The following is a 12,788-nucleotide window of genomic DNA, read 5'->3' on the forward strand; positions in this document are numbered from 1 at the left end:
AAGTGAGTCATAGTTGATTATCAATCATCAAAAGATAATGATCATAAAGTAGTTATGGGACAATGTGTCCAGATTTTCTCTTTCTTTCTTTTTTTTACATAATTTATATCCAGGATATTGAGGAGAACTTTAACTAAGCAGATAAAGATAACTTTAACTTTATGATAAGTTATTCTGCCAAGAGGGCAGTCACGGTCGCATAAAAAAAAAGATTGCATGAAACTCAAACATTTTCGAGCACAAATGCACACAAGTAAAAAGAAGAAAGAAAGAAAGAAAGAAAAAGACGAAAGAAATTAAGAACGGGTCGTTGTTGGGTAGTGAGCAGAACTGATAAATACTCAGAGGAAATAACCTTAACCCTAACCCAAAAAACAAAAACGCAGAAAGTCTTATAAAGTTGTCTATTTTTAAACTTGATGAAAAAATTCAGTTGTAAATGATTTATTGCGGTTCTAAACAAACACAAAAAAATCAGAATACTTACATTGAGTGCAGTAAATCGGCCTGAAGTACCACACTCGGTGTGGAAGAACAGATTTTACAGCAGAAGAACGCAGACCCCTCAGTCAATCCAGACTCCAACAGATTTATTGCTTCAATTGTCACCCAGCGATGCAACAAGTATTTTACCACCGGCACACTGACAGCGGGACTAGAAGCCTTTACATTCGTGTTTAACAAATGGAATGAATATTTGTAAAGTAAAAATACTTTTGATGATAATCAACACTGTGTGGGCTCGTTGAGAAAGCAGCGGACAGACTCTTGTTTTAACGCGGTACGGTATTAAATAAGTCCTTAATTAATGCCCTATTTCATCACTTGGCAATGAAAATAAGATTTATAGCTCATACATTTGTCTCTCGCTCCTTCACTTCCCTGCTTCAGCCTTTGGCTGTCCTATTCCCATTACAGGACAAATGACCAAAAAAATACTAATAATATAAGATTAAAATAAATAGTTTTTACTAAAATGTTTCTAAAACATTAGCTTGGTGTCGGGAGGCATGCAGTCTTCATCCGGACGCAGAGGGAAGAGAAACGACGGCAGCAGAATTCACTAACTGTACAGTTTGAGTCAAATTCAAAAAAGGATTCATAGAATCTAAAACACAATCGATGATGTTTTCTAGAAGGCTCACGTGTTTATAGTATCATGTATTGAAAAGTACAGAAAATGTGGAACGTTGTACTTGCTACAAGTTAAATTAGAGACAAAAATACATGACGTGTATACGCAACATAAAGCAGGAACATTGAGACGATCCATCCGTCTGCGCTCCTTCCTTTATCTCCAGGATTGCCTAGCTCCTTCTAGTATTCATGTGCTCATCCTAACACAGTAATTATTGCTTGTCTACGCTATGAAGCAAGTCAGCCTCGCTTAATCATTGATTGATTTTTACCAAAAAGTAAAAATGATAACGCTTTTATCAGGTAAACAGTCGGTGCAAGGAAGAAAAACACGCAAACATCCATTCGACCAGTGGGGGCACTAAACACTGAGTCTCCGCACTGAGTCCAATAAAGTCACCTATTTGTTCAAAATGATGCTTAGATTTTATAAAATCACAGAACTACCGCATCACACACACACACACACACACCAGAATACAAAATACACAGGCAGAAGCATTCATGGACGGAATAACCAGAGATAAATGGAGTCCTTAACCCGAGCCCATCCGGAGCGCCCCTCTAGAGTTGTCCGTTACATTTTACACCGCCGTGTGTCTTGAATTCTCATTTTTGTTTCTGGGCGAGGGGGGAATGTTCCTGGTGAACTGGCTGAAGCTGGCAGCCCGACACCTCACCCTTGTGCCTTCTCCGTCGTCACCCAAGCCCTGTGCTGGACCCGGAGGAAGAGTGCTGTAACGTCCCGGGACGAAGGGGCCCTGGCCCGGATGGAGCGTGTGGCCGCCCGTGTAGAGCTTGTTGTCCTTCGAGAACAGGCTCTGAATGAGCTGGAATTTTTCCTTCTCTTCTCGCAGGAACATGTCGACCAGGAGCTTCTTCTCCCGTTTGAGCTGCTCCATGATGGTTTTCGGCACGTCGGGTATCACCCAGGCAACCACAAGACTGAGAAACATCACCAGGTTCTGGAGGAAGAACGGCAGAAGGGCGGCAAGAGGGAAAGATGGATGGATATGAAGAAATGAAAAGTAAAAAGTTTCAGGTAACAGAAAATAATTCCTCCCAAGTACACTGAAAAGAACGCAGCGCTTGTTTTAATAAGTGAATAAATAAAACAGTCTACCGGTAATACCAAAAAAATAAATAGATCGATAGGGCAATGTGAAAAATAATCTAAATATATTCATGGCTTTTGTCAAAAATCGTTTTAATTATTTATATATTGTCGGGCATTGAGGAATGAATCACGATAGAATGTTGCTGTTCTGTAAACCCTGATGTATATTATGTGCGACGTACGCTACCTTTGAAGACATCTGTTATGCTAGTGCGGCGTGCAGATGGACACAAAATGAAAAATGGCTGGCCACTAATTCAGGCAAGACTATCGTATGATCCACGTCATAAACCGATGAAAAAACGTCATCTGCCCTTTAATAACATTAATATGTCACCTTAGCACAGCGCGACCTTAGCACAGCGCGACCTTGGCTCCACGAGCCGATTGAAATGAGCATTAACTTAGAGAACAAACCCAATCGGGTCCTACCTGGAAGAGTATCACGAAAGCCAGTCTGGCAGCCAGGACGCACCAGTACTGCTTGGAGAAGGCGTAGGCGTCCGGGGACCAGGGCGGTTCCCTGTAGTCTTTATACCTGCAACCCATCACACGAGGTGAAAGCTTTACTTTCTTTGTTTCATGGAGATCATCTTAAACTAAGTTTGGTTAGTGAGGAGATCGACTAACCTGGTATGTGTTAACACGAGGACTGATATTGTTAGACAAAAGCGCCACGCACAGTCACACTAACTTCATTAAAAGATGAGCCAACGAAGGCCCCGCCCACACGGTTTGATTGACAGGCGATCCTCGCCACTCTGTTGCCGTTCCAAATGAATTTGGCTTTGCATGAATCAGGTCCTCCTCGCGCTCAGCTCGAGTTTGAACTCTGTGTTACAGTTTATTGGGATTCCTTTCCATTAGTTTTTTGCTTCGCAGTAAACGCTCTTCATTACCACGGCAGCCAGAATGGAAGAAAATACATTCAAACCAGGTAAGATGGCTTAAAATGAGGGCAATGAATCAAAGAGGGATAAGAGGAGAAAAATAAAGCAAAGAAGAGGGAGGTACAGGAAAAATGCGATTTGTTTTTTGTTTTTTTTCCTGCATTATTTTAAATGTATTTTTAGCATTCGACATTGAGTGATGAGATTCAGTGAAACAAAAAAACAAAAACAAAAAAAACAGTGTGTCCTGATGTAGAAATGTCAGATTGTTGCTTGGACAAAGTTAGAAAACTAAAGTAGAAACACTTTTTGGTGAAATGAAAATAAAATAAAATAAATAAATAATTGTTAAATTATAATTATATATATTAAAAAACTAAAACTTTTTAAAAACAAAGTCTTCCTCTGTACACATTTGAAATAAGATTGCATCCTACCTACAGAAAAACGGAAGGAAACCATCCAAAGACATCTCACCAATGCGATAGTGGGGGCTCGAAAGGTGGACACGTTTCACATGGTCGGGGGCAACTCTCTGGTTCTCCCTCAAAGTTAAGGTAATGGGAATCTGCCCTCCCTTAACCTTGTCCTCGTTAATTACTGTAGATTTAGAGTGAAACGTTTAATAGTGTAGCTTCTATAAGCTGCAGTGTCATTACTAAAATGAAAGATGGAATGGTTTCATTGGGCTGAACTCGCCTCACGGTATAGAAATAATTGTGAGGCAGTGTGTGTGTGTGTTAGCAGAGCCCTATGGTGTCTAATTCCTTCTCCATATACAGTCATGAGTGAGGAATGCTGCCTGCGAGAGTCAACTCTTTTCTTCCTCTTTCTTCTTTGATCTATTTGACATCCTCGATCTGTGTGTGTGTCGCATCGACTTCCTCGATCTGTGTGTGTCGCATCGACTTCCTCGATCTGTGTGTGTGTCGCATCGACTTCCTCGATCTGTGTGTGTGTCGCATCGACTTCCTCGATCTGTGTGTGTGTCGCATCGACTTCCTCGATCTGTGTGTGTGTCAGATCACAAACGCCCAATAACCCGTGTCATAAAACACGGATCCTCCCGAGTTACACGTTAAAATAATCCAATGATAGCTGGGGAAGCCCTCGGAGAGCGCCTCAGCCCCCCTATATTGTGATTTACACCATAAATTATGGCCCTACATTTATTTAATCTCTATTTTTAGATTCCTTAACTATGAAAACAAACCTTTAGCAACTGGATTCAGCTTGATGTCATTATTAGTTAAGTTATTCACAAAAAACACGCTTTCAGGAGGCTACTCCCTTTTCACATTTATATTTCATGAATACATTTTGTGTTGATTCTAAAACGACTTTCTAACACAAAGTCTAAGACAAAGTCAACTGCATCCTCGGCAATCAATGATTAGCTTCCAAATGCCGTCTGACATAAGTGAAGGGTCAAACCGCTTCAGAGTAAAGGTTCATTTCTCCCGAGGAATGCTCTGAAAGCTTGCCGGACATTAGAAGCGAGCTAACTTTAACCGCCAGGCTCAGTTTGGTCACATTTAAATCCAGTCATTCAGAACTAAAGCAGCAAAGCAGAGATGGAGAAGAGGTCGTCACGTCACTGCTTTTAAACGTGTTTAAAAATGCAACAGCGGCTTCTATTCATTTATACAACGCAGCGTGTTTCTCTTTCATTATTTCTACATCTTTAGCCCCGGCTGCATCTTATCCATCATTAATGCCACCGGACCATTTAGACACGATCTATTCCCTGCCTCTTCTGCCTCCTCCTGCATGAACTTGTGGATAAAGGACAAAATAAAGGACAGAGACGACGGGAGAGGAAACCAAAACAAACACATGAACTGTCTGACATGCGTGGAATCACAGACGGTGACATCATCGGCCTCGACCCCGGAGGCCTCCGCATCACACGCTGCTAATAAACGGCATAGATGCGCACACACACACACACACACCATTATTGGAGCGCGTCAAGCCTTCACAATCTTCAGTATCTTGTCTGGTGCGAGATGTGAGCGCAGCACATTGACACAAAGACGCCATTCTTGCGTTGTCGTTCTTTGCCGGCCTACGTAGCAGCAGGTTGGCATCCGTGGGCGCCGACGCATGACCTTCTCTTCTACAACGCTTTATAGTGATGTGCCACGAGAAAATGGGCAGAAGACACAATTAGAGCGCTGTCTGTTGGAGGAAACGCCGTGGAGCCTCTCCGGGGGGCGCCGCATTCATTCGTTTGCGTCCGGGCTCAAAGCGGCCGCGTCAGCCTCGTCTGTATCGCGAACAAAAACTCGATGGATAATTCTCACGTTCGCTGGCGGCTCGGCACAGTCACGGCAAGGACCATTTTGCTTTTGCATTAAGGATCAAGATGGCAGCAGATTGCGCTGCTTTATGATGCTGGCCAGTCGTCATTTAAAATAAATACAGAAATACAAGGAGCTGAAAACGTCTATACAGTGCAACCATTTTTTTAAAGGTGTTATACGGCTTAAAGCGACTTTAAAAGGCAATATTTTCACATGAATATTTGTACGTGACCCTTTGACACACTGAGCTGCTCCCTCTCTAGCCGATTATCTGAACCACAGATAACCCTCTGTCAGGTTCAAAGAAAAATAGTCTGTATAAATATATCAATCAGCAGTTATTTGCAGATATGAAGACTCAACTCAGAGAAAATGAGTCGAAAGGACTCGAAATTCAAAGTGTCGGACTTTGCCGTATATATATATCGTGACTTTAGGACTTGAGTGCAAAGACTTGAGACTTACTTATGACTTGAAAAACAATGACTTCCGCCCACCTCTGGTTATTTGTGAAGTGAAAGTGCATTAAAAGTAGTAGCAGTATAAGCAGTACAGCGTCTCTAACTTCACTGAACGCTCCAAGTGTGTGTGTGTGTGTGTGTGTGTGTGTGTGTGTGCGTGTTGCGTGTTTTTACCGGCAGACGGTGATGACTCCCTGCTCCGGGTTCTGCGGCGCCGTGCCAGGTTTAAAATTGGACACGTTGAAGTAGGAGAGCGTGTGGTCAATGAAGCCGTGCATGGTGCCGGCCTGACTGAACATGTACTGGTAGACGAGCCGAGGGACGAAGTCCGACGTGAAGGAGATCACAAAGGCCTCCAGAGGGCAAAGAGACGGGGAGGGGGGCGAGAGGGCAACACTTCATGAGCACGGATAACACATACACGACATGATCGGTCTGTGGAAATAAAATACGCAAAATGAAAGGCGTAGAAAGAGGAATTATGCCCCCCCCCCCCCCCCGTTTTTGCTCTCTTGAAGCTCCTTGGGCAGCGTAAAAGTGTGTCTTTGCACCCAATGCCGCACAACTCTAGAATAAATAAATATAACCACCTGCTGCTTGTTCCTCTTAATCCTAAAAAAAAGAATCTCTATAATATTAAAAGTAAACAGAGTACGATTCGCTGCGCTGGATGAAGACAAATCCCGAACAGAACCCTGTTGACTCCGTGAGCTCACGGAGAATCTGACCTTCACAAATCACAATGTCATGGAGATTGTGGGATTTAGCAGGGTTCAGCGCCAACAAGAGGTTAGGCTGGGCCTCGATCAGCATTACCAGTACATCTGAGGAATCACAGTAACAGACAGCTCCCCCTTTGTAAAGCAATGACTTTAAAAAGTGGCTTCTTCTTATTGAAAATGAGTCAGAAATCACAAGACAGAAAGTTTAGAAAGTTTAAAAGAGAGAACTGAAGTCAGCTGGACTCGTGATTATTCAACACAAGTCATGGTAGTAGTAGTACATCTACGAGGTAAAGTAGTCCCATATACGGACTGAGCAGTAGAAAGGAATGACAACGATGAAGATGAAGGTTTAATTTATTCTGATTTTCAGCTCAACCATATTTGGATGATACGGTGGAGCTGGGATGGGAAACGTGTTCCATCCCGACCGGTCTAGAACTGTCAATCGCATGATAGCAAGAAGAAAGGAAGCTGGTTGGTTGAAGTCTGTCCAACAAACGCTGTCCGTGGTGCTGATGTCGTCGGGTACTTAAGTGTCTCTTGTGGGTTAATGGAAGGAAAAAGTCCACGTCATGTTTATAGAGCTACTTTGGAATTCCTGCTTTAGTATGCAGACGGTGCTGCGTGTCCAAAGATAGTGTTAGTAACAGCGCAGAAATACTTACATTTATAATGACTGAGAATTTCCCCATTCCACTCAATATGTTGTACCAGATACCTATGCGGGGAGAGAGAGAGCGAGGGAGAGGGAGGGAGAGGGAGAGAGAGGGAGGGAGAGAGAGAGACAGAGAGAGGAAGAGAGAGAAAGAGAAAGAGGGAGAGTGGGAGAGAGAGAGAAAGAGAGAGATAGGGAGAAGGGGAGAGAGAAAGAGAGAGCAAGAGGGAGAGGGAGGGAGAGACAGAGACAGGAAGAGAGAAAGAGAGAGGGAGAGAGTCAGAGAGAAAGAGAAAGAGGGAGAGAGAGCGAAAGAGAGAGCAAGAGGGAGTGAGAGAGAGACAGAGAAAGAGAGGGAGACAGAGAGACAGAGGGAGGGGAGGGGGAGAGAGAAAGAATAGAGAGAGAGGGGGAGGGAGATGAAGATAGAGAGATAGGGAGAGAGAAAGAAAGGGAGAGAGAGAGAAAGAGAGAGAGGGAGAGAGAGAGGGGGAAAGAGAGAGAAAGGGAGAGGGAGAGGGAGGGAAAGGGAGAGAGAGGGAGCGAGAATAGAGATTAAGGTTATAAGAAGGGAACAAAAATGGAATAATCTCCATTAATCACAGTGAAAAACTAGGAAAATAGCCATTTGTTAATCAATAATTATTATCATCTGATAATTGATTAAATATTAAATGTTTCCCTAAATAAGGAGCCAGAGATCACCAAAGTCAGTCTGGTTGATCTACTAGTTGACTCTTTAAGTCTGGACCAAAGGGCTGTGCAGGATGACAGTACACCATACTGTACTTGATGTTGAGTACTGGTATATAAATAGATATTTATATTGAAAGCAATACAGCACGGAGGCCAAGTTGAATTCCAGCTGCCTTTCCGTTTCACAGATGAAAGATGGACGTCAGTCGGGTGAAGAGTGCGTCTCGCTCAGCAGGAGAAACCGACCGAGCGCAGCCAAGCCTCAAGAATATTCACGTTCCACACAAACTCGCGCCCAGTAGAGGATGCCTTGCTCTTGGGCGTGTGGCAGTAATGAACACATCGTCTCACCAATGTCTTTAGCACGAACGGCGACCGGCCTTCGTAGCTCCGTGACAAACTTCTTGGCGTCCAGTCGGATCTCGATGACGTTGTTGAGCAGAGCGAAGACGGGGGCGAGCGGGAAGGAGGCCACAAAGAGGGACACGAACCCGAACTGGATAACTGAAAGAAAGGGAACGACAGCGGTGGAACATCCTGCAGCAGTCGTAAATAAACATTTATATATGGATTTTAGGCGGCTGCTACACGGCGGCTGCTGCTAGGCGGCTGCTACACGGCGGCTGCTACACGGCGGCTGCTACACGGCGGCTGCTACATGGCGGCTGCTACACGGCTCAGAGCAGGGCGACTTCAGCATCGTGAGAATGGGGACTTCCAATGAGCCGGAGGCTGACGGCTTCACCTCAGGACGCCACGGCAACACAAAGAGCAGCGAGGAAGGAAATCTGGCCACGAAGCAGAGAATGCTAGAGGCTGAGCTTAGAATAACCATGCCATGCACCTGAGCCGAGGCCCAGTCACACGCACACTTTGACCTTCCTTCCTGTGCCCTGAAGCAACATCAGCGCCGTCTTCGTTCCGTTTGGCCCCTCCCTCCATTATCCAAAGTCCGAACCGCTTGTCTTTAATGCTGTCCTGTACTCTGGAAATACTGCAGGTGCTGCTTCCAACAAGCTGCTTTCCACCGTTGTAGAAGCTCCTTATAAAACCTAAACCTAAAGGTGTCTCCAGCAGGGCGGGGCTGCAGCGCTGGGGTGGGCAGAACCGCTGCTGCTTCTGTCCACGTCACCCTCACTCGTCTTTCACACCATTTAAAGTTTTATTTTAGGTTTTATTCAACCTCTGTCCTCACACCAGAAACAACTGTCCCTCATTTCAGGTGACAAGCTATGAAAATAAGAGTAGTTTTTTTATACTTTGACCCTGAGTTTTCCTACTTTGTCACGATGAAATTCAGAACGAGTTACACTTTCATTTCTCGCCATGCTCCATGACCCGTCCACAAAAGGCTCTGAATGTGACACTATTACAATGAATTTAGCAGTAGACGATGTGCTGGCGACGCGTCCGGGGTGTACCCCGCCTCTCAGCCGTAGTCAGCTGGGATAGACTCCAGCAGCGATGGAAGGACGATGTGAGGCTTTAATAAACGCACTGTGGGAAATCGAAAAGGCCCTGCAGCCACAATAAAGCACAAAGTCTGAGTAGAAGCATTAACATAAAAAACATTAACTCACACAGCTGAAGTCTTTTTTTTCTTCTTCATAAGGCTCCGAGAAAATCAACTAAATCTGTTTGGCAGGCACCGGAGTGACCAAAATAATATTACGGTCTTTGATTTCAAGGCCAAACATCGAAAACAGATTTAGCTGCACGCCTGAGACTGATGCACGAGGGCGGAGAAACCCGGACGCCGTTGCGTCCACTGTTTATGTGCTCTGGTTTGTGATGGACGTGAATGTAAATGTATGCAACGTGTGTACTTTTGCACTTCTGTGGATATAACTAGGTTGACTGAGTGGCAAAACGCATTGAGCTGCACTTTAAACGGGGACAAAACAAGACAGGAAGCACTCTGATGTGTCAAAATAAAGTTTCATCACGCATTAAACACCGCTGGCCCTTTAAGGGATCCATCAAACGCTGTTAAAAGGTGTAATAAGACATAAATACATCCTACGTCCAGATGCTCCACAGTCCAGGTGTTTTACTTTCTCACTCCTTTTAGACCTTGACGATGGAAATTACACAGAACTGCCAGGTGACATTTAAGGGTACTAATTTCAAACACATGTTGGTGCCTAAATGGCTGCTCTCTGTCCCTGAGGCTGTGTCTTCTTCCCCGCCTCTGTGTGTGTGTGTGTGTGTGTGTGTGTTCATTCCGACTCACTCATCTCCATGTACTCAGGCGTGAGGCCTTCAAAGGGGGCCAGGGCGTAGTCCAGCTTCCACTGCTGCGGAGGCCTCTCCTCCTTTCGCTCCTCCTCCGTCGATCGTTTATCCTTTATAGCTCGCAGCAGCTTCTTCAACTTCCTGCGAGGAGACAGGAGGAGGATGCGGCGTGGAACGGAAAAATAATTAAAGGATAATGAATGAACGGGCGGCACGGTGGCGCAGCGGTAAGCGCTGCCTTCACGCTAAAGATTTCCCGTAAAGCTGGACATCAGGACACAAATGACTGTACAATTGTGCTTCGCCCGATGTGGAAGCTTTATTAGGAGACGAACGCGACGCAGATTTGTAAATGCAGAAGGTACGGTGGCGTGTGCTGTTGACTCCTGATTCCTTCTGGACCGCCTGAAGAAACGAATAAAGTTTTACGAGACTCTCCAGACAGGTCGGCGGGTCAAGCTACGCTAACGGCAACCGCAGGAAGTCGAACCGCAGCTGACCTCGTGGGATTTGCGTGTAAAAGCTGATCTACTACTCCAGATAAAATACCACTGCACAGACACGTGAGGAATGTTATTAACAATGAAGGGGAAGGGGAATCCTGTAAGCGCCTGTGACTAAGCAGCTGTGCATGTCGGTATGTATTTAAGGTGCCGCCGCCGGTTCTTTGGAGCTTTAAGTACCTTTGATTATGTCGTTTGGCCAATTTGCTACTCGCATTCCATTTGTTGAGAGCATAAAGCAAGTCTGAACGTGTTGCTGACTGAGCAGGGAAAAATGAGAGCATTGTGGACTTACGGAATGCCGATCTCAAAGATGTTGTTTTGTATCAGCTGCTTTCCCAACATGATGATGCTGAGCTGAATGCACAGCTCGATGAGGCAGCCTCCCGGCGCACACTGAGGGAGAGATCACACTCGGGTTGCAGGCGAACTCATCACATCACGCTGTTTAAGAAAGTGGGATGACGAACCTCTTCCATTCGATAATCATTAAAGACGTAAACGTAATTTCCAGGTCGACCAGCAAACCTGTGAAAAAAAAAATACGCAAATAAACAATGAGGAAAACGAGACTTGCACCCTGTTTACACCTGATATTAATATAAATCTGTGTCGATGCATCTTCTAGACAATAAACGAGAGAGAGGTCATATATTCTGTCTTGTAAATATGTCAAATGTAGCACGCAAGTCATTTCTTTCATATTTAATGTATGTGTTTTGTGATGTGTATTTTTTCACATGAACAAGCAAAGCGCAGGATTTACCGTCCCTTGAAGAAAGCGACATAAAAGATTGGTGCGTATGCGTTCATGAACTTCAGCAAGAAGGCTTTCAGGATCAGACGCTCCTCAAAGCTGGTTTCTGTTTTAGGAATCTCTGGAAGAACAGGTAAACAGGTGGAATTTTAGAGAGAAGAGAAAGAACAAAAAGACGTGAAATGTGGCCCATATTGTTCGTAAACATCCGAGGTATAATTTTCTCATTTGAGTTGTACGAGGAGAATGATCATCTAAGACAGTTTGATTCTTTGATTAATATAGATTTTAAGGAGATTTGGTGGAGGTGGCGGAATTCTGTCATGCTAAGGCTAAATATACACAAAAATTGTTGAGGCAAATTTGTCAAAAGTCAAAGTGAATGACTTTTTTATATATTCTATAATTAGTTATTTATTTAATTTTGATTAGAATTGATCGAGTTCCTTTCAGATAATGTTTTGGTGTTTTCTGGACAGATTTCTAAAACATGGCATCATAGGCGAATATTTTATTTATTATAAGAATCCTTCGACTTTACTTTGTATGCTTTGTGTTTTCATGTACTGGCTCAAATGTACATTTAGTTTGCTTTATGTCAGGTTATCCATTGACTGGGTGGAGACTGGAGACACACGTCTAAAGGACCCGTCTGTAGATTTAGGAGCATAAATGAGAGGAATTGAATGTTGAATTCAGAATAACACATTTATTAGTGTGTAGCCTGAGTGAAAGCATCTGTGTTTAGAGCGTCTCCATCATGAAGCTGGTGAATGTTAGTTTTCAATAATGATGTCGTAAATTCAGCTGGAAGAAATAGGGACGGACCTAAAACGGATTCAAAGCTGCTGAACAAAATAATTCAACATTTGCTGCTGTTGTTCAAAGATAAATGAGAACGCGAACACCAAAGCGGTCAGTATAAAGATACAGGCATGAGGTGACGTGATGTTTACGACGATGCGCCGCTTTGGGTTCCGGTAGAGTAAATGACTGTTTGGGTTTCTGTACCGAACTCAGTCAGCCACAGTGCCACAGCGCCGTAGATTTCATCAAGGACCAGAATAACCACCAGATTGATGATGACTGCAGTGGCCGTCACTGTTACCCGGACGTTGGACTTGGTCTCCGGGTCGGGGCTCATTGCCATCAGGGCAGACACTGTTATGCGGTAGATGATGACACCAAAAACTGCTGAAAAGGTCAAACCAAACTGCAAACAGGTGGAGAAGAAGATCATCAATGAGTCATTACTTAAACATATTTGTCCAATTACACACTGTGGAGAAGCTACAATTAATATCGC

General features: G+C 44.1%; 1 protein-coding gene across 1 annotated transcript in view; it reads right to left on the minus strand.

The window, feature by feature from the left end:
• Positions 1 to 1,721: 1,721 nt before the first annotated feature.
• Positions 1,722 to 12,788, minus strand: part of ano2b (anoctamin 2b) — a 40,467-nt gene continuing 29,400 nt past the window's right edge. The window contains exons 18-27 of the mRNA XM_068755423.1: positions 12,494 to 12,695; positions 11,492 to 11,603; positions 11,196 to 11,253; positions 11,021 to 11,121; positions 10,221 to 10,363; positions 8,339 to 8,491; positions 7,302 to 7,354; positions 6,086 to 6,264; positions 2,687 to 2,792; positions 1,722 to 2,102 (exon numbers count right to left, since the gene is read on the minus strand). Of these exons, the coding sequence (XP_068611524.1) occupies positions 1,722 to 2,102; positions 2,687 to 2,792; positions 6,086 to 6,264; positions 7,302 to 7,354; positions 8,339 to 8,491; positions 10,221 to 10,363; positions 11,021 to 11,121; positions 11,196 to 11,253; positions 11,492 to 11,603; positions 12,494 to 12,695 (1,488 nt within the window). The remainder of the gene's footprint in view (positions 2,103 to 2,686; positions 2,793 to 6,085; positions 6,265 to 7,301; positions 7,355 to 8,338; positions 8,492 to 10,220; positions 10,364 to 11,020; positions 11,122 to 11,195; positions 11,254 to 11,491; positions 11,604 to 12,493; positions 12,696 to 12,788) is intronic.

The sequence above is a fragment of the Brachionichthys hirsutus genome, chromosome 22, assembly GCF_040956055.1.
Source record: "Brachionichthys hirsutus isolate HB-005 chromosome 22, CSIRO-AGI_Bhir_v1, whole genome shotgun sequence".
Classification (NCBI taxonomy): Eukaryota; Metazoa; Chordata; class Actinopteri; order Lophiiformes; family Brachionichthyidae; genus Brachionichthys; species Brachionichthys hirsutus.